The 27126-nt window shown below is 47.4% G+C and overlaps 1 protein-coding gene across 2 annotated transcripts in view; it reads left to right on the forward strand.

Annotated features, from left to right (window-relative positions):
- The first annotated feature begins 1800 nt into the window (after positions 1–1800).
- The window catches only part of SYT16 (synaptotagmin 16), a 133202-nt gene continuing 107876 nt past the window's right edge, over positions 1801–27126 (forward strand). For both annotated transcript variants that reach the window (XM_074998676.1, XM_074998677.1), the window contains exon 1: positions 1801–1893. In XM_074998676.1, the coding sequence (XP_074854777.1) occupies positions 1881–1893 (13 nt within the window). In that variant the 5' untranslated portion in view covers positions 1801–1880. The remainder of the gene's footprint in view (positions 1894–27126) is intronic.

Consider the following 27126-nt stretch of genomic DNA (forward strand, 5'->3'; position numbering starts at 1 on the left):
AAGACTCTCGTGGAATAAGCTCTTTGCATCAACATTTGAGGCACCTGTCAGCCACACTGGCTGCCTGCTGTGAAGGGACTGCCTGTCCTAGCAGGTAAAGACTCGTGTGGATCTTGGGGGCATCCGTCAGCCATCCTGTCTGCCCACTGCGAAGGGACTGCCGGTCCTAGCAGTTAAAGACTCGGATGTAATTAGGCTCACAGACCACTCATTACCCGGCCATCGGCTAACAATAGTTCAGGGCTGAGGTTCAATACCATGCTAAATTGGTGCTATTGCAATTGCAGCATCATTTGAGCCAGTTTGATGAAGTGCTTTCTCATTGACATCATTAACCGGCAGGGTAGTTACTACATTAAATTGATGTAAGTTACATTGTTCAGACAGTGATTTTTTTCCCCTTCTGAATGATGTAATTTAAAAAGTAAATAGACAGGGTCTAAGTTTACTGTATTAATTTTTTCCAGCAATGGTTTAAAACCAGGTATAAATAATTGTGATGATTCCTTCTACATTTTTCTCTCATTTTTGAGTCAAAAATTGAAATCTGAAAAATGTCAACCACTTATTTTTTTTAGTTGTCCTGGGGCCATTTTTGTGGTGGTTGTGGGGGCCTCCATACAGGTCAGACTTCAACTCGGAGTTCCTCTGGGGCAGGATATCTGCTGAGATCTCTGCAACTCCCATGGATCTCCAGTCATTGATGTTCACAACTCCACATTAACTGCTGATAATGGGCCATAGCCACCCTGACTGAACAGACCTTGTCAGCTCTAGCCCTCCCTTTTACTGAGACCCCCTCTTTAAATCCTCTTCTGAAACCCCCCCACTCATGCATCTGATGAAGCGAATCTTTGCCCATGAAAGCTGATACTCCAAATCATCTGTTAGTCTATAAGGTGCCCAGGATGTCTTGTTATTTTTGAAGATACAGACTATCTCAGCTACCTCTCTGATGATTGGTGGGTTTAGCACTCATACTGTGCAGGGGTGCAGTGCCTCAGCACGGTCCCTGCCTCTGTATGATAGCATGGTTTCAAAAGACCCTTTCCAGGGTGTGAACACCAACTCACCCTCATGTGAGTAGAGGGGATGACTTGGTGACTTATGGAGTCCAAATATACAAGAAGCTTCTCCAGCCATGGGAAGCTGCTGTTTTTAGGCTCAAAACCTAAAGCATCAACCCCCCATGTCAAGGAGTGGCTGATTTTAGCAAGTCAGGGCCCACTCTGGCCACTTATGAAGCAGCCAGTTTCAGCCACCTGTAAGGAATGAATGGCACAGGGGGATGGATGGCAGGTGACTAATAGATCTGGACTGGGCCTGGCCAAGAGTTATCAAAGCTCCATGGGACAGAGCGTGTTCCTGGGCACAGATGCCCAGCAGCCTGGCCTGGCTCACAGCACTGCAGGCCTCAGCTGGCTGCCCCTGACCCACCCAGCAATCCCCCCCCCCCACCAGCAGCGCCTTCCCCTCTCTTTCTAGCACAGCCCTGGGGGCTTTTGGGGCTCCAAGGGCCCCAAGCCAAATGAGAACCCAGGCAGCTGCCTGCCCTGGTGGGTGGCCCTGGGCTGCCTGCTCCTTTCTCCAGGTCCCAGGTGGGGGCAGGGGGGCCCTGCTTCCCCTAGGGAACCTGCCACCCCCCGGCTCCGCCTGGCTGGGGGTGTTGCCAGGTGCGGGCCGCAGCTGAGCCGGAAGGGTCCCGAGTCCGCCCCGCGCTGCGCCGGCTGGGGCCGCAAGGCGGCGCCGCTCGCAGACTGCGCCGGGCAGGTGCGGGATGCTCGGGGTGCGCCGGCCGGCTGGGGCCGCCGCGGCGTGTGTGCGCGCTGCGCCGTGTCGTGTCGTGCCGGGCCGAGACGCGCCGGGCTGCGGGCTGGGCCATGGCGGCTGACAGTAAGTGCGAGCCCCGGGCCCCCACCCCCGCCGCGGGCGGGCGAGCGCGGGGTCTGCGCCCGGGCCGCGGGAGACGCCTCTGCCCAGGGGCGCTGTGGGGCGGGGCCGATCCCCACCCCCTCACTCCCCGGGCTGGCCAAGGGGAGAGCTCCAGACCCGCGCCCGTAGCGTAACCTCCCTGCCCCGGCCCCATTGCCCCGGGCCCCGCCCCTCCCCCCGCGCTCCAACACAAGCCTGCCCTGCCCGCCCCCCCGCTGCCCTCCTCCCTCCCCTCGCCCCCACCTGCCTGCAGTCCCCTCTGCTCCCCGACCGCCCCAGCCGGGCTCCCCAGGTGCAGCCCTCCCTCCTGCCAGCCGTTCCTCTCCCCTGGGGTCTGTCTGCGTCCCACTCCCCTCACCGCTGCACTCTGAGCAATGCGGGAGGAGAAGGAGATCTCTGCCTCCCCCCAGAGGAGAGGGGAACTGACCGCCCTGCCCCAGGTAAGTCCTTTCCCACCCACTGCACCCCACCTAAGAAGGGCCCTGCAGGGTCAGACCAAAGGCCCATCTGGCCCAGTGTCTTGTCTGCGACCATGGCCCATGCCAGGTGCCTCAGAGGGAATGAACAGAGCAGGTTATCATTAAGAGATCTGTCCTGGGCCTGTCATCCATTCCCAGCAAAGGGAGGCCAGGGACGACACCATCCTGGCTAATGACTGTTGATAGACCGATCCGCCAGGAACTTGTCTGGTTCCTTTTTGGAATCCTGTTATAGTGTTGGCCTTCACAACAGCCTCTCGCAACGATTTCCTCTGGCTGACTGTGTCTTGTGTGAAGAAATACTTCCTTTTGTTTGTTCTAAGCCCCATAAGTATTTATTTCATTTGTTGACAAACCCCCCCCCCACCACCAGTTTTTGTGCTGTGAAAAGGCCTAAGTAACAGTCTCTTGTTTGCTTTTTCCAAACCAGTCATGATCTTGTAGTCATCCCCCTTATTTGGACTTTTCAGCCTGGAAAAGAGACAACTTTTATTAATCTCTCTTTCCTCTTCTTTGTTCCATACTCCTGCTCATTTTTGTTGCTGCTGTTTGAACCTTTTCCAGTTCCAGGATTTCTTTTTTGAGATGGGATGACCGCATCTGCACATAGTATTCAAGATGTGGATGCATCATGCGTTTATGTAGCAGCAGCAGTATATTTTCTGTCTTATTATCTATTCTTTTCTTAATGATTTCCAGTATTCTGTTTGCTTTTTTAACCACTGCTGCATGTTGAGTGGAGGTTTTCAGAGAACTGTCCATAATGACTCCAAGATTTCTTTCTTGAGTGGTAACAAGTAATTTAGACCCCATCATTTCCTGTGTACGCTCGAATTGTGTTTGCCAGAGTGCATTATTTTACATTTATTGACATTCAATGCAATCTGCAATTTTTATGGCTCAGTGACCTAGTTTAGTGAGATCTCTTTGGACTTAACTACGCTGTGTAATTTAGTGTCACGCACAAATTTTGTCAACTTACTATTTCCTCTTTTCTCTGGCTCGATTACGAATATGTTGAATAGGATTGGTCCCAATACCAACCCCCAAAAGACAGCACTAATTACTTCCCTCCATTCTGAAAGTTGACCATTTATTCCAACCCTTTGTTTCCTATTTTTAATCAGTCGTTGTCCTTTGGAGTCCCTTTCCTGTTCTCCTATGGCATCTTACTTGGCTTAAGAGCTTTTGATGAGGGACCTTGCCAAAGGCTTTCTGGAAATCTAAGTATACTATATTCACTGGACCTCCCTTGTCTACAAGCTTGTTGACTTCCCTTGGAAAATTCTAGTAGATTGGTGAGGCACAATTTCTTTCTTTCTTTTTTTTAAAACCACATTGACTTTCCCCCAACAAATTATGTTCATCACCTTCTGTGAGCCTTGAAAATTGCCTGGGTTTTATAGGCAGAGCCCAGGGAAACCTTACTGAAAAAAGCAGTATTTTCCTGTGGTCAGTATCATCCTGTCCTTACCAGAATGGAGGGAAAACACACTTGTTAAGAGATGGGTTTCCCAGGATCTTGGCTGTAAGAAGTAGACCCCAACAGTGAGCTTTTGCCTTGCAGCAGGATGGGACCAATGAAGTAAGGACAATCAGGCAGGCTCAGCTTGGCTACCTACCTCAGCCTGCCACCTGTTCTAGTGCCCCACTTTTACGTAAAATGTAGGTGTTTACCAAGAGAGCCAGGAAGAGTTTCATGGAAGGCATTTTATATTTCATTTCAGAAAGAATTGTTTTTGTGTTGCAAGAAGGTATAAATAACACTCAAATCCATAGGTGCAGTTGGACTCCTCCTAGATTTACGTGGGGATGGGACAGCCCCAGTCAGGCCAGTAGGGCTATGCGTGGAGGGAGGAGCTTGCAGTTTGCGGGGGCAGTGCTCCTCTGTGTCTACACCTGTGGTTATGCCCATTTGTTTAGGATATATCCCCCAAAGTGGATTGCCTAACAGTCTAGCTTATAAGCTCCTGGGAGACAGGACTGCCTCTTCCGATTTGTGTGTACAGCTCCTAGAGTGATGGGACCCTGATCTCAGTTGCAGCCTTTGCACAATGCCATTACTAATAATAGTCAACTTCCATTTTGGCTCTCCCTGGAAATGTCTGGGCTGAAGTCTTCTCTGCAGTAGTTTCATACTCACATATGTGACCTCCGCCTCTACTAACTAATGTCAGACACACGAGTGCTTGGTCACCATATCCTGCGTTGTGCCCCCTTTGATTCGCCAGAATTAGCTCCTCAGTCAGGGTTCACTCTTAGCTTTTAAAAATCAAACGTTGACGTCTTCTGTTATGCAGACACACTAATGTATGCTTGTTTAAGGTCGTTTAATTGTTTTGTTGTTGTGCGGAAGTTGTTGTGTGTGTGTTGTTGTTGAAGAATTGTTTTTGAAAAATGGCATGAAGCCCTTTAAATGATGGTGCAAAAACAACGAGGGGCCTTGTGGCACCTTATAGACTAACAGAAATGTGTGAGCATAAGCTTTCGTGGGCAAAGACCCACTTCGTCAGGTGCAGCTTATGCTCACGCATTTCTGTTAGTCTATAAGGTGCCACAGGGCCCCTCGTTGCTTTTGCAGATCCAGACTAACACGGCTACCCCTCTGATACTTTAAATGATGGTGTATAGCAGGTTATAGTTCAGACCAAAAACCTGGCTTTGAGCTCTTTGAAAGCAGACAGGCTATTCAGGGCATCTCAGTTTCCCTCTGCCTTTACGATGATACTTCTCTTCTCTTGTTCCTTGACTTCTTTCAAGAGCATGTCCCTAAGAAAGGTTGTCTTGGGCAAAGACCAGATGACATGCAGATTGTGGGGCACTGCTCTTATTGGCTCCATCTATGCTATAGAGATCTTTCAAAAGAAGTCCTGGAAGAGCTCTTCTGCAAGAACTTCTTTCGAACGCGTGCGTCTGAATGCAAAGAAGTGGTTCAAAAGAGGGATCTGCTCTTCCGAAAGAGAGAGTCCACACGGTCCTGCTCTTTTGAAAGAACAGGCCAGGGACTGAAACATCAGAAGCCCTGAGGACTGCTCTTTCAGAAAAAAGGGCACCCAGCGCATCTACGCACGTCTTCTTTCAAAAGAAGGTGCTTTTCCTGAAACAGGAGCGGAAGAGAGCTTTTGAGAGGAGCGCCGTGTTCTTTTGATGTAATTTTGAAAGAACGTTTTTTGTGTGTAGACACTCTGCTGGATCTTTCGAAAGTGCCCCCTTCTGTCGAAAAATATTTCAAAAGAATTTGCTAGTGTAGATGCAGCCATTGAGGCCTTAAGAGAGCAATGGAACGACCTGATCTGTTCAATTATATATTATTACAACTTTGTTGAATGTTTGCTTTCTTCTTGTTGCTTCTAGAAGTTAGTGCCTGGAAGCTGGGACCCAAGGGCAGTGCCGATGCTGAACACATAATTTAAGATGGTCTGTCATATTTTGTGATATTTTACAAACTCAGCCTGCCTGGTCTGGAGTGGCCCTCCCAGGGCTGGAGTTCTCCTGCCTGTGGCATGCAAGGGACCAAGGTTGCTCTGGTGCTCCTGGGGTGCCCCGATCCATGATGCACCTGGGACTGCTGCAGTCAGGGGCTGCATGGAACACCTTCCACCTGCAGCAGTGCTGTGGGCAGGAATGCTACAGCCGGGCCAGAGCAGTCTCGGTCCCTGGTGCACTGCGGGCAGGGCTGCTCAAGCCCAGCCACACTGGAGCAGCCTCCCCACCCATTTAATGGATTAACCCATTAAACCTAGCATTTAACTGGTTAAACCTAGCATTTAACCAAATAACCAATTAAATGAGATTGTACATCCCTAGTCACAAGATGTACCTTTGTTTTCCTCACCCATGTTCCTCCAGGAATAGAAAACAGGATGTTTAAACAAAGCAGGTTGTTAGTTATTTGGGTAAGAGTCTCGCAAACATGTATATAGGCAAATGTCTCTCCTTCCATCTGACTAGCTATAAAGAGCCTCCCACAGGTTCACAAACAAAGGTAACCTCTTGGCCTTTGCAGAGTGACCCATCGCATCCTGTAATCTCACTATAGAGCTGGCTGAAGAAACTTTAAATCAGCCAAGATTAGCTTGTGGAGTGACAAACAGAAAGACAAAGACTATTGTGGTCAAGCTTGCTGATTTTTCCGCAAAGCCCAGTACCTCTTTCACCCCCAAGTTAATCTGTGTGCTTTATTAATGAGATATACATCCTTCTCTGGAAGTTCCAAAGCGGATGGAGAGAGGCTGTTCTCAGTAGTGGCAGGTGACATAATGAGGAGCAGTGGTCTCAAGTTACAGTGGAGAAGGTTTAGGTTGAATATTGGGAAAAACTATTTCACTAGGAGGGTGCTGAAGATCTGGAATGGGTTACCAAGGAAGGTGGTAAAATCTCTATCCCTAGAGGTCTTTAAGTCTCGGCTTGACAAAGTTCTAGCTGGGATGATTTAGCTAGGGTTGATCCTGCTTTGGGCAGGGGGCTGGACTCAATGACCTTCTGAGCTCTCCTCCAGGTCGAGGATTCTGCATTGCTTCTTCAGTGTAACATCTCTTGTTCTGTTGTAATTTCCAAAGGGTGTGAAAGAAAAGGTACTGGTTATAAATAAGGAATATACGGACTTTGTCCACTAAGTTGAGAGGAATGAGCAAGGCTTTGATTGTCTTTTCTTTCTAAATGCTTGTTGTAATTTGCAGGTAGTATGGGTTACATGGCAGCAGGAGGAGGAGGAAGTATTAGCATCTTAGCAGTGCATAAATTTTAATTGACGGTTTGGGTTGATAGAGACGTGCACATTTTGAAATGAGTAAACGATGATAAGCCTGTGATGAAGAAAAGAGGAAAGCCATTTGTTGCATGCTGATGCTATCTCCTAGAACTGAGGAGGACAAAATATGACTCCCAGGCTAGATCCGGCTTGTCACTGTTCTGTGGCCCAGCAGGAGCCTCACACAGGCTCCCTGCCTGCTGTGTCCTGCACACCACTGTGGCCAAAGCAGCTGGCTGCAAGGGCCATGTACATCTGCATGTCACGTGGTCCTGCAGGAGCCCTTTGCTCACTGCCCCCAGCACAATTTCGCAGCTCCCATTGGCCAGAAAACAGCCAATGGGAGCTGCCTGGGCTGTGCAGGCAGAGCACAGAGATACCCTCTCCAAGGGCGTGCATCATGCAGAGATGCACGTGGCCCCCACAGCCAGCTGCATTGAGGGGTGTGCAGGGTCCCAGCATTCAGGGAGCTGGCCTGAGGCTTCCACTGGACGGCTGGCTGGAAGTCACTTAAGGAAAGCACCTTCCAACCAGAGCCTGGCACCCCAACTCCATGCCCCTGGTCACAACCCCCTCCTTTCCTAACTCACAACCAAAAATTTTTCACTTGCATCTGCCCCAGGTCAGAACCCCCTCCCAGACCCTGCACCTCCTTCTGCACCCCTCCCACCTAGGTCAGAATCCCCTCCTTCATCCATAACCCCTCCCAGAACCTGCATGCACTCCTGCACTCCAGTCCCCTACCCCAGGCTCCCCTCTGCACCCAACCTTGATCCCAGACCCCACCCCCCCATTAAAGTAATGGAAGAGTGAAGCCCTTGGCCACTTTCCAAATTCTTGGAGTGCCCCCCCCCCCCGTCAAAAATTATTGCCCATCTTTTCCTAGAAGTTGAAGAAAGCTACAGAGAACTTGAGAGAGCATAAACGTGAGAACCTTTTTGACAAGTTCCAGTAGAAATACACGTTTGTCCCTTCCAACTATCCTGAGTGTAAAATTGAGGTGAACCTTAGAGTGTGCTGCACCTAACAAAGAAGATAGCTCTCCCCTATCCCAAGCTTGCAAGGAGAAGTGGTGGGATTCCTTTCGGAGGTTTTGTTTCTCCTGCTGGGGTTTTGAATAGAAGTAACAGAGAGTTTCCTTGCTGAATCTGTACTTTTTCCAGTGGAACTTCAGGGAACTATATTCAGTATTTTAACTAAGCGGTGTTGTATGGACATTCCTCCTTTGTAAATCCAAATGAATTAGTTTATGAGAACCTCAAACAATAATCTTACGCAGTTGCTTTTGGGAATCTAAGCAGGTGTGTCTGACGCCAAGCACAAAGATCTGCAGTGTATTCGTTCACAAGTGTGCCATCAAACAATGTGCATTCTAACTTGGAGAGAATTATTTGAAGTGTGGTAAGTGCTATCAGAGAAAATGAAGAATTGATAACTCATGATTACAAGCTAGTTAGAAGCTCTGGTGATTAGTATCTTGTTACAGCTGCTGAGCCCTGACTCTGACTGGGGGTGCATCTACACTAGGAGCTAACTTTGACTTTAGCACTACTTTGAAGTAGCCAGCAGAGAGTCTACACATGTTTTTCCCTTTGAAGTTAATGTTGACAGCCTTACTCCATTCCTGGGAACAGAGTTGTGTCCTACTTGGAAGTTTAACTTCGAAGTAGGGTGTGTGTAGACGCTCAACTTCAAAGTTGCTTACTTCTTTGAAGTTATCTTGGTCGTGTAAACACAGTCCAGGTGTGTTTTATGTTGAAAACCTTGCTGGAATGCTTGTCGTAGCTAAACACATAAACTCCTGTGTGGTGGTTAGTGAATCAACACATTTGTTTAAGGTAGCTGTGTCCTGATCTGAGAAACACTTTTGAAGGTAAAAGTTGATCTGAGAAGAACATAACATTATAGTTAGTCAGCAAATGCTCCCTGGACCGTATGAAAGTGTTACCCATATTACATTCCATTTAGATGTTAGCTATGATAGGTGTCTGATTGGCAAGCTAGATTTCAGCTTTAAAATTTAACTGGCACGTTGGCAAGTTCATAAAATGGACTTCCAGTCATGTGTAGACAGAGCAGTCACAAAGCTGTCTGAACTTTGGGGATTCTCCCAGAGTGAGTAAAGTTGTGGGTGGAGCAGTGCCACTGTAGTGTTATCTGTGGCAGCAGCCTCTCATCCCTCTTTTCAAGGCCATTCCTGTCAGAAACAGGGCATGACCAGAGCATTTCTATTGGTTGGTGATTACTGGTGGCCAGCAGCAGCCAGGCATATGTTAGAGAAGCCCTGAGGCTGCTCTGATTTATATTAGAATCATAGAATACTAGGGCTGGAAGGGACCTCAGGAGGTCATCGAGTCCAGTCCTCTGCCCAAAGCAGGATCAACCCCGACTAACTCATCCCAGCCAGGACTTTCTCAAGCCAGGATTTAAAAACCTCTAGGGAAGGAGATTCCACCTCCTCTCTAGGCAACACATGCCAGTGCTTCACCACCCTCCTGGTGAAGTAGTTTTTCCTCATATCCAACCTATACCTCTCCTGTAACTTCAGACCATTGCTCATTATTTTGCCCTCTGTCATTACAGAGAACAGCCTCTGATCTCTGTTAGTGATCCACTGACATGTCCTTTCTGTCTCAAGGATTGGGGTTGAGGGGACTAAAGGGGGTTGAATGTGGCAGTTTTGGGTTCACCTGAGTCTGCATCACTGGAAGGGACCAGTGAGTTATAAAAAAAAAAAAAAAAGCTGAATACCTTTAATGCATATTGAACATTAGGATCTGTTCTTCATAATATTAGATCCATTCAGGGTTTGTAAGACTCTTATCAAATGAGAACTGTTCCAAGAGGAAATAAATTGTGAAGAGAAAGAGAGGCGGACTGGTGCAAGAACACCAGGCTGTTTGAGGGAGTCACTTTAAAGTGCAGTAGTGCCTTGATTTACGTGGGGACTGCGGTCTCACGCACCCTCACGTAACTTGAATTTTGCATAAGTCGGGAGGCAGCTTTTTTTCCCGGGCGAAGTGCACGTTCTGCAGCTGGGGAAGCAGCAGGAGCACCTGGAGCTCCTTTTGCAAGGTAAATTCTGGGGTTTGCAGGGGCAGTTGGGGAGGGTTAAGCCTGGGGGTGGGTTGGGGCTGTGGGAGGGGGACAAGGGGATTAAGCCTGGGGTGTGTTAGGGCTGTAAGGGGGTGGGGGAGTGGAGTTGAGCCAGAGCCACACGTGGGGGGTGGTTAAGCTAGAGCCACGTGCAGGGTGGGAGGGGGTGAGCTGAAGCCGTGCTCGGGTGGCAAGCTGGGCCTCGGTGGGTTTGAACTGGGGTCGGGGGTTGAATCCAGGCCACATGTGGGGGGTTTGAACTGGGGCAGGGGGGTTGAGCCGGAGGGGGAGTTTGAACTGGGGATGTGGGGGTTGAGCCAGAGCCACACATGAGGGGTGAACTGAAGCCAGAACTGAGCACGGGGGTGGTAGGAAGCCAGATCCACGTGTGATTGGTGAGTGAGGCTGGGCGGGGGGTGTTGAACCAGGTCCACACAGGGCCGGGGGTGGGAGGGGTGTTGACCCAGGGCCAGGGGGAGCGTGATTTTGAGTTGCGCTTAACTCGCGTTAACTCAAATTAAGCGCAAATCAAAATCATGGATTTTGAGGGTTTACTGTGTTAGAAAATGTTGGGTGCTTCCTTGTCGAAGATGAATTCCAGATTGTCTTGATGTTTTTTCTTAAACTGGCATTTTCAGGTATTTTTCTTGTTTCTTTACATGGGGTTTATTGGGAAGTTAATAGTTTTTTAAATGCCCTCGTTGGATGTTTATCTTACAGGTACTTTATTGTACTCACACACAGCTGGCCCTAGGATTTTTGGCACCTTAGGTGAACTATGACTTTGGTGCCCTCTCACCCCCACATCTAGTGTAGAAAAAAAATCAAAAGTGTAGCGTGCCATTTTATCTTTAGTTACTCAGTGTTCCAAAGGAGTTGCAAAAATAGAAAGTTTATTGATTATTTTTTTCAGCTTTTCATAAATCCTAATACAGTTATATTCTTCAGGGTCAGCTGCCCAGTAGCTGACACTTTAAAATTTTAATCCTTTTGAGTTGTACCTAAACAGTACAGTGCTTGTGATTCTCCTTTTACAGTCATGTTAAAAACTTTACCAAATTTTCAAGTCCAACACGAGACAAATTCTTTGGGGGCACAGAGTGTTCAAGATCACGTCCCTGTTAACATCAGAACAGGTGTTAGGGGTCGCTGACCCGCTGCCACAGAACAGCAAGCAGCACTGACTGTGCTGTGTGACTGGCCTACGAAGCAGGACTTAACTGCCAGACCCCTCTGCCCTGGGCACAAATTCAGGTGGTGCTCTTTTAAAGCTGTGCTGTGATGTATTTTCATATTTAAACACACAGCTATGTTCCACAATGTGAAATAGAATAACTCCACCCGACGTGGCAATGATGCAGCGTTTTACAAGTACAATTTCTGATTCTTTTATTTGTACGAGATAACACATTAATATGTAATTTATTTTAAACAGAGAAAAAAATTGCTTCTGTCTAAATTGGCTCCCCTTAAATCCAGGCTCCCTAAACAACTGCCTAGTTTGCGTATATGAGTGGGCTGGCCCCATTTTTACATGAATATCTGAGTAGGCTTGCGTAATCTTGGTGTACGGATATGTCTGTGTTTTCAGGGAGTTGCACACATTATAGCTACAAAGGACCACAGGTTTCCAAGGCTACGTCTACACTAGCTCCAAACTTCGAAATGGCCACGAGCAGATGGGAATAAGGGGACTTCGAAGTAGGCGGGGTCCTTTCGAAAAGGAGCCCCGTCGGAACGAGCCGCGTGGCGGTGAGGCGCGTCAATTTCGAAGCGCCGCGGCTGCCCGCATGCTAATGAAGTGCTGAATATGCATTTCAGCGCTTCATTAGTAAACTTCGAAATGGCCATTTGCGTGGCCATTTTGAAGTTTGGGGCTAGTGTAGACATGGCCCAAATGTGTCTCTAATTTTGTACTCCTGGTTCTGTGGGCTGAATCAGCTGTTTGTGCAGGGGACAGATTTTTGATCAATTGTTTCCTGTTTGTTATGAAGCATCGCTGGAGTTGTATAAGTAGACTGGATTATTTAAAAACCATGTACAGTGCTTTGACTTGTGTAGGAGGCACAGTGAAATTGAAAGGCAACTTTTCTAAGGAAGCCGAGGAAGAAAAGCATTGCCACAAAATGTTGACGCAAAGAGCAAGACAGAGTTGAAGGAGGACAGTAGATTTATAGCAACAACCAGAATACTGACAGTTACAAGTTTTAGGCTTAATTTTGCAAATACTTATGCCCCTGCTAAACTTTTCTGTGTCAATTTAGTCTAGTTGATATCAAAAGGACTATGCCAGAGGGCTACAAATGAGTAAAATGCATTGATCTGTGCAAACATACAATAGAAGGTGAACTTCATAACTGGTATTATACTTTGAGAGAGTCCATTTGACACTTCCTCTGTTGGAATAAACTTTCTTTTCTTCTCATTTGTGTTATGTGGGGCTGCCAGGGGAAGCTGGCTCCAGCTGTGTGGCTGCCCCAGCCCAGCAGGACTTCTGGGGGAGTCAGCTCTGACTTCCACCAGCCGTGTGGAGCTACTGGGGGATGCTGGCCCTGGCCCTGCATGGCTGCCCCCGACAATGTTGCTGGGGCATGTGGCCTCCCATGTGGCTGTCAAGGATGCTGGCTGCAGCCCTTCGGGGATGCCAGAGGATGTGGGCTGCAGCTTGTCCTCTTGCCTAGCTGTCTGGTCCAGTAATATCCCTGGTCCTGCCAGATGGGGGAAGTTGCTGGACGAGAGTGTGCCGGTTTTTAGGAGGTGCAGCTTGTACCAGTATTTTGAGGTAGATCCAGTCACAGGTGACTTCCGTGGGTGCCTAAGGTGGAAGTTTTGTCTGAGGGTGGCAAGGAGGTATTTAATATCACAGCTAAATATCTGCAGCCTCTTCTCAGTCACACCAGTTCAGTCCACCATGAAGCCAGTGGGCTTGGCATTGATGTAATTATGTGAATAATTTAACCTTTAAAGGTCCAATATGTCCTGGTCAAATTTTATCAGCAGGTGTAGTCCTGAGATGGGAGAGTCCCCAGTGCCTATCATTTCGGTGAGGTGTGCTTTGGAGACACAGGAAGGTGCTGGAGTCCTTTGGATGTCTGAGTTGGAAATCTCCTGGGTGTGAAGAGAGAAGTGATACCATAATTATGTTTTCAAGCCTTGTCCTAACACAAGTCGGCGTTGCAGTAGCTCAGTCCCATTTGTTGAACTCCCATGTCCACTGGGTGCATCAATGCACTAAACTAAAGGCTAACCACACCCACAGACCAGTCATGCTTTCTCTGAAGGAGTCTGTAAAGGCCTCTAGGTTGGATTGGACGTATGTGACCAAGTGGGTTTATCTGAACAAGTTTCCCCGGTGCTGGCCATGGGATAAAAACTGGAGCAGAAAAAGAATCTTGTGGGGCGGCGTGCCAGGGCAATCCACAGGAAAATGTGGCTCTGTTACAGCCCCCAACTACACAGCTTGGCTTTTTAGCTCTAGATGTAGAACGGTGTGCTTTTAGCTCGAGAGCAGAGGTCAGCAACCTTTCCAAGGCAGCATGCCGAAATTTGATCTTTTGACCTCCGTGTACCGTCCAAGTGCCGAAGATATTTTTTAAAGTCCCTGGTAGTCCAGCTATACAACAGCTTCATTAATAAATAAATGAAGATGCAGAGTTTTACCATTTAGGCGGTGGATGGCAGCATTAGCTGGTCTTCTGTTAATGTACAGGCGGCCTGGCTTTGAGCAAGCTCCCTTATGGAAGAGGAGGGTCAGGGCTGAGCTCCCCCATTGTGTGCCAATGAAAAAGGGCTTGCGTGCCTCTCTTGGCATGGCTGCCAGGGATTGCTGACCTCTGTTCTAGTGGATCCTGCTTCAGTCCCTAGTGCCAAGCAAGATGGCTGCCTTCACATATGGATGTGCAGTGGGTGGCCGAGAGATTTGGCAAGTGAACGCATTCCAGAAAGTGGGAGGGCAGCGAGCAGTCCTGGTTTTAAAGGGATGTTCCTATATTTAAGCCCTCCTGCAGGGGTCCCAACTTTTTTCTTAAAAATGGGCAAATTGTTCCATATTTTCCATTTTCCTCCCTACCATCAATGCTGCCGGATCCTGTGGCTGGCCTGATCCTTGTTTGCCAGCCGCCCTCCACCAGTTAGCTGGGGGGGGAGCCCGTAATGCTGTTGGGTGAGCAAGGCTGGTGGCTGGTCAAAGATGCATCACGTCCTGTTTCTGGCCAGCACTGGCTGCATGCCGCAAGCTGCAGTAGCTGGTGAGGTGCCTCTGTACTCCTGCCTCAACCCTTTATATGCTCCCCACTCACTGGCCTCTTCACTTCCTGCCCCCAGCTCTGCTGCTGCTTTGTATCCACACTGGCAGGACTTATCCTCTTCTCAGCACTGTGCAGAGAACCAGCCCCTGGTCGGAGGACTCAGCTCATCAGCAGCCTGGTCAACAGGCTTCTTCCTTCCCCCACTGCCTCTGGCTGGGCGGCAGCCTGGGAAAGGCCAAGGCACTCTGGCTCTGCACAGACATATGCTGGGTCATCCCTTCTTCCTCTCCTCCTGCATTGTTGCTGGAAGCAGCTCCATCCCTTTCCTCCTTTGCCAAGTGCCAAAAGGCTGCCGCTGGCCACATTCTGGTGTGAGCCCCGGAAGAAATCTGGCGGGGGGGAGGGTGTAATATCCTGCATGCCCCTGCGTGTGTTGCCTCAGGAAGATGCAGCGCCAGGTATCAGGGATGGTCAGGGCAGCTGGTCAGTCACCTCCCAGTATAGAGGAATGTGTGTGTGATGAAGTAGGGATTTTATTTGCCTTATGCTGCATGTGAGTTCTACTGTCTACAGTAATCCTATGTACGTGCCTCAGTTTCCTTGGTACTGTACTAGAGGGTGATGGGAATTTTGGGTGTGATAGCCTCCCACATGTACACAAAGGCTCTCACCCTTCATAACCTGAGCCCAGGAGGATGTGTGACCAAGTGACATCCTTTGCCTGGGACTCAGGACAAAGGCTGAAAGAGGAACTTGGCCGGGGTTTGGAACCAGCAGCTGGGAGTAAGTCAGACTCATCTGGTTTGGGAAAGGGATATGGGGAGCCGGGCCCTAGCTCCTGATTTCTGGATTGCACTGACTTTTGGTTTTCTGTGCTAACGTGTCTGTTCCATGTTGTATCCCGGTCAGCTAACAAACCTCCTGTTCTCTCTGCTGGCTGAGATTCTCCTCTGACTGTGGATGGGGGGTGCTGGGTACTGTGACTCCCTCACACTTCAGTGACAGTGCGTCACCCCCCCAAGTGAATCCTAAAGTCTTAAAGATAAGAGGGTCAATCAAACAAATCCAAATTGCAGTATTTCTTTTTAGTGGGGGGCTCAGTTAACTTGATGTTCATTTGGACTTCTCTCCTGGATTGTTCTGATTGGGTGCCATTGAACTTGCTTGAGTTAGTAGCTTTACTAGTTATTTTGTGTTCAGCAAAGGAAGGACGGTCACCCTAATTAGTGGGTGTCCGTGAAAAATAGGCTGTCACTTTTCAAAATCTTCGAAGTCTCATTTTATGGTTTGGTGAACTAACTCATCTCTGGGGTGGCATAAAGATGTTGGGTTTAGGGTACTGCTGGAGAAGTGATTGCTGTGGCTTTTCGCTAATTTGGGGAAAGCATCATGTATTGTGCTGTCTGAGAAAGTAATATACCAGCCCCCTGAATGTGCCTTTTAGATAACAACAGCCATACTGGGTCAGACCACAGGTCCATCAAGCCCAGTATCCTGTCTTCTGACAGTGGCCAGTGCCAGGTGCTCTGGAGGGAATGAACAGAACAGGTAGTCATCAAGTGATCAATTTCCTGTTGCACATTTCCAGCCTCTTGCAAACAGAGGCTAGGGACACCCTCCATGCCCATCCTTGCTAATAGCCATTAATGGACCTATCCCCCATGAATTTATCTAGTTCTTTTTTAAACTCTGCTACAGTCTTGATCTTCTCAACATTCTCCGGCAAGGAGTTCCACAGGTTAACTGTGTGTTGTGTGAAAAAATATTTCCTATTGTTTGTTATAACCGTGCTGCCTATTAATTTCATTTGGTGACCCCTAGCTCTTGTGTTGTGAGAAGGAATAAATAACAGTAAAAGACTTCAGATGAAACGCAATTGTGTAGGAGGCTTTTCTGAATAGCGTTACACGGATTCCTGCAACAATCCTTCCTTTGACCTTCTTAGTAGCTATCCAGTACCCTCTCAGATATCTTGATTTAGTTGTGTTAGTGTCATCTGATCTATTAATTGAATTCTCACTCTACAGCTGGAGGTTTGTGTTACGTCCTTTTGTAGTGATTGTAAAGCAAATCTTTGGAACATACCATCTTAGTTAAAAATATCGCCTACAGACGTAGGATCTTTTCTTAATACTTAGGACACACTGAATTATCTGAAAAAAGCTTTTTTGTGCTCTATGGAATAATTTTGAAAAGAAAAATGTAGCTTCAGACTTGAGTGATGTGTCATTTGGAGAACATTTTAAATCACTGTTTCATTCTCGATTGCTTCCATTTATTTGGAAAACAGTGTTCTAAAGGAAGCCTTCTGCACAAGAGGAATTTTCATTTTTTAATTTGGCAGTGTAATCAGAATTTCAAAACCCAAGGTTACCTCATGGAATTAACATTGTTCTCTTTTGAAATATGCCACCTTGTGTGCAGCTCAGGAGGTGGGTGTGCAGAAGGTGTGATTCTGCTGAAGAAAGGATAGACAATTAAGGCGGGAGGTAGGCAGCATTTGTCACATTAGAGAGAGCTTAATGGGCTTCCCTGGTTGTGATATGCCTTTCTCTAAAGGCACCTAAAGAGCTTTGAAAATGTGGCCCTGAAATCACACTAATATTTGGTGTGCACCAGCTGAAGCCGCTAGTGTAATTTTTGGTCACAGTGGAATGGGTGCACAAAGTTTTTCAGACCACAAGGATTTAACTAAAATAAATGTTAATCAGCACTTTCAAGCTTCATCTTGGTCCAGTGCTACAAGTGCATATTCAGGTGAGAAACCAAGTCACTGACCTGAATAAAGCTTTGCAGGATCAGATTCCACATTCTGCTTTGTTTATGCCCTTGTGACTTACTCCAGATGGTGCTGTCATTTCTCTAATGAGCCATTTGCAATATTCTGTAACATTTAGCATGATGCTGTGTCTGAGGGTTCTTTTGATCCTGGTGTACCAGACAACATCAGACCATCCTGTCTGGCTGAGTTCTTCTCCAGCATTGGTGGGTTGTGGGATTAGATTTATGTAAATAAATATGGCAATAATCACTTTGGGAATTATCTGAAAATGCGAGGCAGCATGCACATTTAAAAACCAGCATCATTGATGCTTTATTTCCCTGAGACAGGTTGATGTCATGAGCAATGAGGGTAAGTAGCTTTCATGTTCCTTTTCCTTTTTATATGACCTATTACTGATGGTGGTTGTGCATTGAGTGTTTGATCAATTATTCATTAGGGGCTTGATTCTGATCTGTCTGGAAATAAAAAGGAGAGTAACTCCCCAAATCTATCATAACTCTGCTAGCCAGAAAGCATAAGTTATGCTGTGTGTGCTTCATGCTGTTTTTGCAGATGTTTCTATCTCTGGGCAGGAATTTCACAACTGTGCTTCCGTCAAGTGTGTTTTGGGTTTACCCCATGAAAATGGCTGTGAATAGGTCCCCCCTGTGTATCTGGTAATCTGCCATGGATCTCGTTTTGGCTGCCCAATGCAGAATAGCTTCCCAAATGTAAGATAGGTCAGTGCAGTGACTGTGTCATGATCAGTAAACAGTTAACTGAAAGCAGTGCCAGATAGTTCACTCCCAATGCTGTGGAGTAAGAAAGACAATGTAGACAGCATTTGCCCTGTTTCTTGTCTCCTCTTCACAGCTGTAGCAAGCTGAGGTAAGATACATATAGGCTGGTAATTCAGAACATTTGACTTACATTAGCATTTTGCACTGAAGGTGTGTTGTGGCCTGGCTCTGTCGTGCCTGGCCCACAACGTACCCACTAGGCTGTGTTGACTCTGAGGCGGTATGCGGATACAGCTTTCACTTTTGCTGGAAGAGAGGAGCAGGGTTGCGCTTTGCTGCCCCTCCCATCCCCTCTTCTCTCCTCACCTACAAAAAACAAGTCACTTACACAAGCAAGATTCTGCCTGGAAAAAAAGAATGTTTGCTTAACACAGCAGGGCAATGAGGGGAATGAAATGTAGGTAGATGTCATCAGATACCCACAGCCACTTGTGCGGCATTTTTTCCCATGCTGCACCACTGAAAATACCCAGAATGCTATGGGGCTCAGGGAGCTGTGGTTTAGGCTCCCACAAAGCACTGCTGCGGCAGTTGTTGTTTGACGACTTGTGTGTTGCAGCAATAAGTTGAATTTGTGGGGAGCCTGTGGGAAGGTGAGGATGCTCAAATTCCAATATATAAAACCCAGCATTAAAAATCAGTTTTAATAAAGTTGATTTTAGCTCATAATATAGACACAGCCTAAATTTCCCCACTTCCTTCAGCCATTGCTCTTACCGCTTGCCTTCTGTCCTTGTGATCATTTTTGTTGCTGGCCTCTGGATCCTTTCCATTTTCTCTGCATCCTTTCTGTACCCTGGTGACCAGCATTGGGCACAATACTCCAGCTGAGGCCTAACCAGTGCCAAGTGGAGTGGTATGCTCTGGTACTCCTCCCATGACTTGCATGCTATGTTTCTGTTAATGCAACCTAAAATTGCATTTTTTGTGGCAAGAGGATCATATTGCTTACTCATGCTGAGGTGGTGATCCACCGCAACTCCCTGATCTTTCTCAATAGTGCCACTGCCAAACCAGCGATGGCCCATTCTGAATTTGTGCATTTGGTTTTCCTTCCTCAAGTCTAGCACCTTGCATTTGTCTGTGTTGAATTTCATTTTGTTGTCTATATCCCAGTTCTTCAATGGACCAAGTGTCCTCTGAATTTTACCTGTGCCCCCCAGGTTTGTGTCATCTGCAAACTTGATCAGTATGCTCATTATACCACCATTTAGGTCATTAATAAAGAGGTGTAATGGCACCCGACCCAAAGCAGACCCCTGTGGAACCCCAAGTGAGACCTTCCTCCAGCTGGACACCATTCCGTTAATAGTCATCCTTTGTTCATGTTTATGTAACTAATTATATATCCACTTAATGGTAGTTCTGTCGAGCCCACATATCTTCAGTTAACTTACCAGAATATCATATGGGACTCTATTAAAAGCCTTGCTGAAGTCCAGGCATATTATGTCTACTGCATTACCCTTATCCAACAAACCAGTTACCCTGTCCAGGAAGGAAATCAAGCTGGTTTGGCATGATTGATTCTTGGTAAGTCTGCACTGGCTGCAAGTGATTACTCGTTCATCCTCCAGGTATTTGCAAATTGAGTGTTTTGAACATTGGTTTAGTAGCTTCCCAGTTATCAAAGTGAGTCTGATTGATCTGTAGTTCTCGGGCTCCTCCTTTTCTCCCTTTTCAATGATGGGCCCTATGTTAGCTTTTCTCCAGTATTCTGGGACCTCTCCTCTCATTCGTACTTTTGTACATATTATTGCTAGTAGCCACAAGATTTCTTCAGCTCATTCTTTGAGTCCCACTGATTTGAATTCATTCAAATTTGTCAGAAGATCCAATGTGATCTTTAATTATTCTGATCTGCCTCTCTTCACCTTCATTGTCTGAGAGAGAGAGGCCAGGAGTTCCTTCCTATGTTGTGTTGCTTAGCAGCCTCTGTCTTCCTGGAGTAGCTGAACACCACTTGCTAGGCTTCCCTGCTGCTGTTGGTAGATAGCTCCACAACTGGGTGCTTCTGGAATGGGAATCTTGGAATATCTGAGAATCCTGGTTAGCCTCTGAAACTTCCTGGATTTCCCTGGAGCATTGAGTTGGGTGCATGGCCCTTCTGCTGAGAGTGACAACCAACACGTTAGTCGGAGCCATTTGAGGATAGCTATGCACTAGGAACTACACCGAGACCCACCCACTCATTACACACAGGATACGGACTAGCAGTCCAGTGGTTACAGCGTCTAGTCGCTGGCTGACCAGGCTTGGTTTGACCTGGAGACCTGGATATCAGTTAGTGTGTATCACTTTCCCACTACCTAAACTAGCCAACCTTGAGGTGTAAAGGTTAATTTTCTCATCCCTTTATGTGCTAGCAACCTATCAGGTGGTGACTATTTGGGCCTAGTTGTTTGTGGGGCATTGGCTGGCTGCAGACCCGTGCAGAAGGGCTAGAAGTTTCAGCACAAAGATCCACATGCTCTGTGTCATGTTTGTACTCTGACAACTACAAGGTAGCAGCTGTTTCTCTCTCTTTGTTTTTCAAACCACTCCATTTGTTGTTTTGTATTTGCCTGGGCTCATCATAACAGTAAAAATAGCTCCTCTCTTTAAAGAGGCCAGATGGTTTTTCAAATCATTTCCCCTGTACACCGAAGGAATGGGGTTGAGTCAGAAACAGCTGGTAGAAAAAGTGTGTTTTCATTACAGACATGTCAGATTAGGTTCATAGAGAGTAGTTCAGCATGATCAACATTTCACCGCCTTTTAAAAGCTTTCCAGTTTTGCCTCCAGTTTCTAGATCATGTGCCTCATTATCTGCAACATTCAGTCTGCAAGAGCTCCTATGGGCACTGAACTAGCTAAGGCAATGGACACATTGACGGCGACTGGTGACTGAACTAGCGAAGGCAATGGAAATGTATTAAGGGTGACCACTCTACGGAACATAGAAATGTGACTGTACTTCTCATTTTGATTGAGCCCTTTTTTAAGCACTGCCCCAGCTGTCATGACCCTTTTGGGCAAAAGTGGACATTTTGCATTTCTAACTTGATCACTCAGGAGGAGCAAGCAGGACAAATGCCCACGTGCGCCAAAACTGTGGGGTATGGAACGCGGGGCGGCAAGTAGAGGTGCCAGTTCTATGGGGGGTGTGTGGCAGGGTTCCAGCGGGCAGACAACAGCCCGGTGGAGTGAGGCAGAGTCCCAGCAGGGAGGGTTCAAGGGACTGACAACAGCCTCATGGTGTGGGTGTGGGTGTGGGTGTGTGAGAGAGAGAGACACACACACACACACTCAGGTGAGCAGCTAGGGGAACAGCCTCCTAGGCGGGGTGTGTGTGTGTGTGTGAGAGAGAGAGAGACTCAGGTGAGCAGCTGGGGGTGTTCCATTTTCGCTTTGGGAAATCTCGTCACCCTAGTTCTGCAGGTCTTGCTCTACACGCAAACTGACACTCATTTACCCACACTGATTTAGTTAAACTAATGCAACTCTTTATGTGGATAGACAGACACTGGCAGAGCAGGTGCCAGCATCAGACCTGTGAGCAGTGGTAGGTGGAGACCTGTCTGGCTTATCTGGATATTAGTATAGCTCAGTTTTGGCTTTATGCAATGCTTGTAGGACACTGCCTGTATTAACCCTACCTGTAATGTCTGGTGGTGGAATATGCTTGATGTAATGAGAGGTCAGCAATGACTGTTGTTAATTCCTCTCTTGTCACTGGTCCTACCATCTGCTCAGCAGAATTTGACATGCTGGTCCATCCCTGAACTGATTTTGAACAGGTCTCAAGGGAATTGTACGGCCAGTTTCTTTGAATGGGGTTTCTCTAATGACTCGCAATGTAGATGTAGAGAACCACAAGAAGTTGTGTGGCACCTTATAGACTAACAGATATTTTGGAGCATAGGGTTTCGTGGGCAAAAACCTGATTCATCAGATGCGTGAGTGGGGGCGGGGAGGGGTTTCAGAGGAGTGTTTAAAGAGTGGGGTCCCAGTAAAAGGGAGGGCCAGAAATGACAAGGTCTATTCAGTCAGGGTGGAAATGGCCCAGTATCGGTAGTCTACATCAAGAGAGGAGAAAAAACAATTAAGATCAGTTGAGGGGATGTGGCCCATTGTTAGATTCTAATGTGGAGGTGTGACGTTCCATCACAGAGAAATTGCTTTTGTAAGGGGCCAGCCACTCCCAGTCTCTGTTTAATCCCTGGTTGAAGGAGTTAAATTTGCAAATGAATTGCAGCTCAGAGATTTCTCTCTCCATTTAATTTTTGAAATTTCTTTGTTTTAAGACTGCTACTTTTAAATCTGTTACTGAGTGTCCAGGAAGATTGAAATGTTCTCCTACAAGTTTGTGTATGTTGCCATTCCTGAAGCCTGTTATATGTCCATTCGTTCTTTTATGCAGAGACTGTCCAGTTTGGCCAGTGTAAATTGCAGTGGGGCGTTGCTGGCACACAATGGCATATATTACATTAATGGATGTGCAGGTAAAGGAGCTGCTGATTGTATGATGTTAGGTCCTATAATGATATTGCTGGTGTAGATATGTGAGCAGAGCTGACAGTGAGGTTTGTTGCAGGGATTGGTTCCAGGTTTAGAGCTACTGTGTTGTGGTCTATACTTGCTGGTGAGAATTTGTTTAAGGTTGGCAGGCTCTCTGTAGGCAAGGACATGCCTGCCTCCCAAGGTCTGTGAGAGTGAAGGGTTGTTGTCCAGGATGGGTTGCAGATCCCTGGTGATGCATTGGAGAGGCTTTAGCTGGGGCCTGTATGTGATGGCCAGTGGTGTTCTCTTGTTTTCCTTGCGAGGGCTGTCTTGTAGCAGGTGGCTTCTGCGTACCTGTCTGGCTCTGTCAATGTTTCTTCATTTTCTTAGGTGGGTATTGTAGTTTGAGGAAAGCCTGGTAAAGGTCTTGTACATGTTTGTCTCTGTCTGATGGCTTGGAGCAAATATGGTTGTACCTTGGTGGCTGGCTGTATACAATGGATCGTGTAGTATGCTCTGGCTGGAAGCTGGAGGCTTGTAGGTAAGCATAGTGGTCTGTGGGGTTTTGGTATAGGGTGGTATTTATATGAACATCACTTATCTGCACAGTAGTGTCCAGGAAGTAGATCTCTTGTGTGACTGGTCCAGGCTAAGGTTGATGGTGGGGTGGAAACTGTTGAAATCAGGGTGAAACTCTTCAAGAGCCTCCTTCCCATGGATCCAGATGATGAAGATGTCATCCATATGGCTCAGGTAGAGGAGGGGCACACTGGGGGACAAGAACTGAGGAAGCGTTGTTCCAGGTCAGCCATAAAAACGTTGGCATACTGTGGGGCCATGTGGGTGCCCATAGCAGTGCCACTGATTTGAAGGTATAAATTGTCCTCAAATCTGAAATAGCTGTGAGTGAGGACAAAGTCACAAAGCTCCGCCACCATTTGTGCCTCGGTCTCATCAGGTATAAGGTTCCTAACAGCTTGGAGTCCATCTTCATGCGGGATATTGGTGTAAAGGCCTCTACATCCATGGTGGCCAGGATGGTGTTTTCAGGAAGGTCACCAACGAATTGTAGTTTCCTGAGAAAGTTGGTGGTCAACTGTAGACTATGTTGCATGTCTTTGACAAGGGCCCCCGACTTACTTTGACAATGGGATACCAGCTCTTCACCTGGCTGATGAGGGAGACAATATGTTATCCTGTGCTTGAAGGCACAACTGAAGTGTTGGTTTCAGAACATACATGTCTCCATTTAGAACATTGTCACTCTCCAAACTACAAACAAACCGTAGTTAATACAAAATGCTGGGTTCCTACAGAGGCATCGCCCCTCAGGAAGGACTGTTGAATCCTAATGGGCCATTGTGGAGCAAAGATGTTAATTCCTCTCTGCACCCATCCATGAAGAGGTTGCAGGCCGAGGTGCTGAGTCTGGGGGACAGGGATAAAAGTCCCTGACCAGAACGAATTAGGATCATTTTATGGTGTTTGAACTCAAAGTGGCTAAGCTTCCTTAGCATAAGCAAGAGATCCCTAGGGCTAACCTAGAGACATTTAGTATCTTATTGATGATTTTAAAAATAACCTATTTAAATAAATCCATTGTAAAATCATTGATTTTTATTCACGCTGTGTTCTCATGTGTTAGAAACAACTGCCAGTTTGGGAGGTCATCCACTGTTTGGGCCGATTGAGCAGTCTCAGTGTGGCCCCCTGGGAATTCCCAGTCACAGGGGAATTGCTCCCTCAGGCCACAGGAGATGCTGTTTTAATGTATCGACTGCTCGGGGGTTAATTCTTGCAGCATTGCCTGGAACTGAGCAAACATGGGCATGCTGGTGTCTCTCTCGTGCGGCACACCTAGCCAGTGTACTGAAGAGCCCTTACTGTCCTGTGTGCTGTCCTCAGATTGTATGGTGAGAGCAGCCTTATCGAGGTTGCTAGGTCTTAGAGCCAATGCTGTGTCTGTTTCCTGTCTCTTCCTATATGCCCGCATTAGGATGTCTGCCAGTTCCAGGGCTGTATTCTATCCTTGGTATAGCGCCAGAGCGGAGCACAGCACTGGAACAGTGGGGGAATTAAGAAGTGCGTAAACTAGCACCAATTCACAATCTAACGAGCAGCCAAGCTACACACTGCCCCATATGAGAGGCTTGTGGCAAAGCCACACGTGAGCCCCAAGTAAGCCAGGCCTGTTCTGATTTCCTGTAAATAGAAACATGCAAAGAATATTGGCTAATTCCATTATGTCTGCTGCTGTAATCAAGCTGTCAGGGCGCAGTTGGCTTTCCTGTAGCGTAAAGAGCTCTTTGTCTTCTGCATAAGCGTCTTTACAGTCATTTGCAGAAGCAGATAAAAATTGATGGAGTGCTTAGAACACTGCTTTAAAATGACTCTGGAAGATTTTGCTCATTGGGGATGTCCTAAGTACTCAATGCTTTGTCTATTCCCTATCACTTCCTACACATGTGCACTTGAGAGCCGTAGGAAATGAAGATACTCTGCTGAAACCAGGCCATAAATATAATGGAGTGCTGCCTGCGCAATTGATTTGAACTCTGTCTTCCCTTCTGTGTGCTTATTTTCATCTCCACGCTTTGTCTTGCTGTAATAAATTCGCTCTGTCTTCTGTTGTTGAGGGCTAGATGGAGAGCTGGCTCCTGCGCTGAAATTTCTCATCCTGCCTTTTCAAATCCTGTCGTCAGATCTGTATTTGTACAGCACCTAGCACAACAGGGTCCTGGTTGGTGGCTGGGCTTCAAGGCAAACCACAATACAAATCTCTATGCATTTTAAAGATGTTGTGCACCTGTCTGTCTGTGTGTAAGTCTCTGTCTGTTCAAGAACTCCTCCTAAACAGCAAGAGCTAGGACCACCAAATCTGGCATGCAGTTTCCTCTTATTCCGTCTGAAAGCAAGGTCAGGGTTTGGTTGTGCCAGGAAAATGGTACAGTAATCCCCCAAGATATGCGCAACCGAGTTGTGTGTGTCTCATGTTAACAAGACTGCCGCACCGACAGGAGCAGGGAAACCGCTCTTGTCAGTGGTGGCAGCCCAGGGTCAGGCTCTCAGCTGCTGCCACTTACAGGAGCGGGGAAATTGGCAAGGGCACCAGTCTTGTCAGTTTCATGGCTCTGCAAGGGGAGGGGAGCCAGGAGCCAGGAGCCAGGATGAGGCCTGGTCCCTGGCTCCCCTTCACTCTCTGGAGCCAGGAAAGTGACCATGGCTGGTGCCCTCCTCAGTTTCCTGGTCCCCTGCTTTGCGTGGGAAATTAGACTTAAGTGGGGGTTGCAAGAACGCGACCCCCATGTAAGTTGGTGGTCTACTGTATGTTCCCTGACTCCAAAGCACTGCTGGGCTACTCTGTGAGGATACGCCCCACTAGCCTGTGTGGCCTCCTCTTTGCTTCTGTGCTAAGTCTTCTCTCTAGTAATAAATATTTGCAACTCCAGGTTATCTGGGACCACAGAATTTTCCCTGTGGTGGACCAGTAAAGATACATGCGCTCTCCTTTCTGTGCTGTTGTAGCCTGCAGGCTTGAGTGCCCTGTGGCATCCATCTGCCATTGAGCTAGTCCAAGGGATTTTTAGCTGTATGATTTAAACAGAAACCAAGCAGTAGGTGTGTGGGCCGGCTCAGGGGATTGCCTCTTTATTTCCAGAGCCCAGCCCTCCGACTGGGGCGGGGATTACTATTTGTTACTTCCCGATAAGCAGAATGAATTGGGCATCTCAGTCTGGTTAATTGCAGGAGGTGAGTCCTGGAAGCTACCTGCCCAATTGGCCTCACTTGTGTTTGGTGGGTGGTGTTTGTATAGTGCCTCAGAGGCATTGGACACTTTCCAGGCAAATAACTGGCTGGATCAGCTTACAAGCTAGGTGACAATGTCAGCAGCCAGGCCTGGGAGTGAATGGACAAAGAGCCTGGTGCTGCCTTTCCTTTCTGCAGGTCGTTCTGTGTCGGGACCAAGGCATATGGCTAGAGTGTTGCTGCTGCCTGTCCTGTACTTCTGGGGAGAAGGGATTAGCTCTGCAGGACTGTCCATAAGCACTGTGTTCACTTTGGACAGTTAGCTTTCGAGGTGGAGGGAAGGGCAGTCTTAGCTCCTAGGAGGGAGGATCTGGAATGTGTTTGACGCAGGCTGGAGCCTGTATGAGCCTTCATGAGAGACAAAAGGCCTCAGCACCTGTCTGCGCTTTCTCAGTCTGCTTCTGCATGTTTGCCTTCGCTCTGAGGTTGAACGGATGATGCCCTAGAGTCCACTGTTGTCATTATACATCCCTATTAGTAATAAACAGAAGCAGAATGAGTCTCTCTTCTCCCAGGACTGCAAAAAACCTTTTCTCCAAGGCCAGAAAGTGCCTACCAGGGAGTCCAGATGATGGGCTCAGGAGCTCAGTCTGCTACCATGATGTCGAACGTTCACCACACAGGATATTTCTCTTTCCCCCTTTTGCTACGTCTACCCAAGAAGCATCTGTCTACAGCAGTTACTGTCAGATGTTCCCACAAAACTGTTGACAGATCGTGCCTACGCATAAAAGCAAATCGATTGGCAAAAGAGCCCCTGGAGAATCCC

This window comes from Carettochelys insculpta, chromosome 6, assembly GCF_033958435.1.
Source record: "Carettochelys insculpta isolate YL-2023 chromosome 6, ASM3395843v1, whole genome shotgun sequence".
Lineage (NCBI taxonomy): Eukaryota > Metazoa > Chordata > Testudines > Carettochelyidae > Carettochelys > Carettochelys insculpta.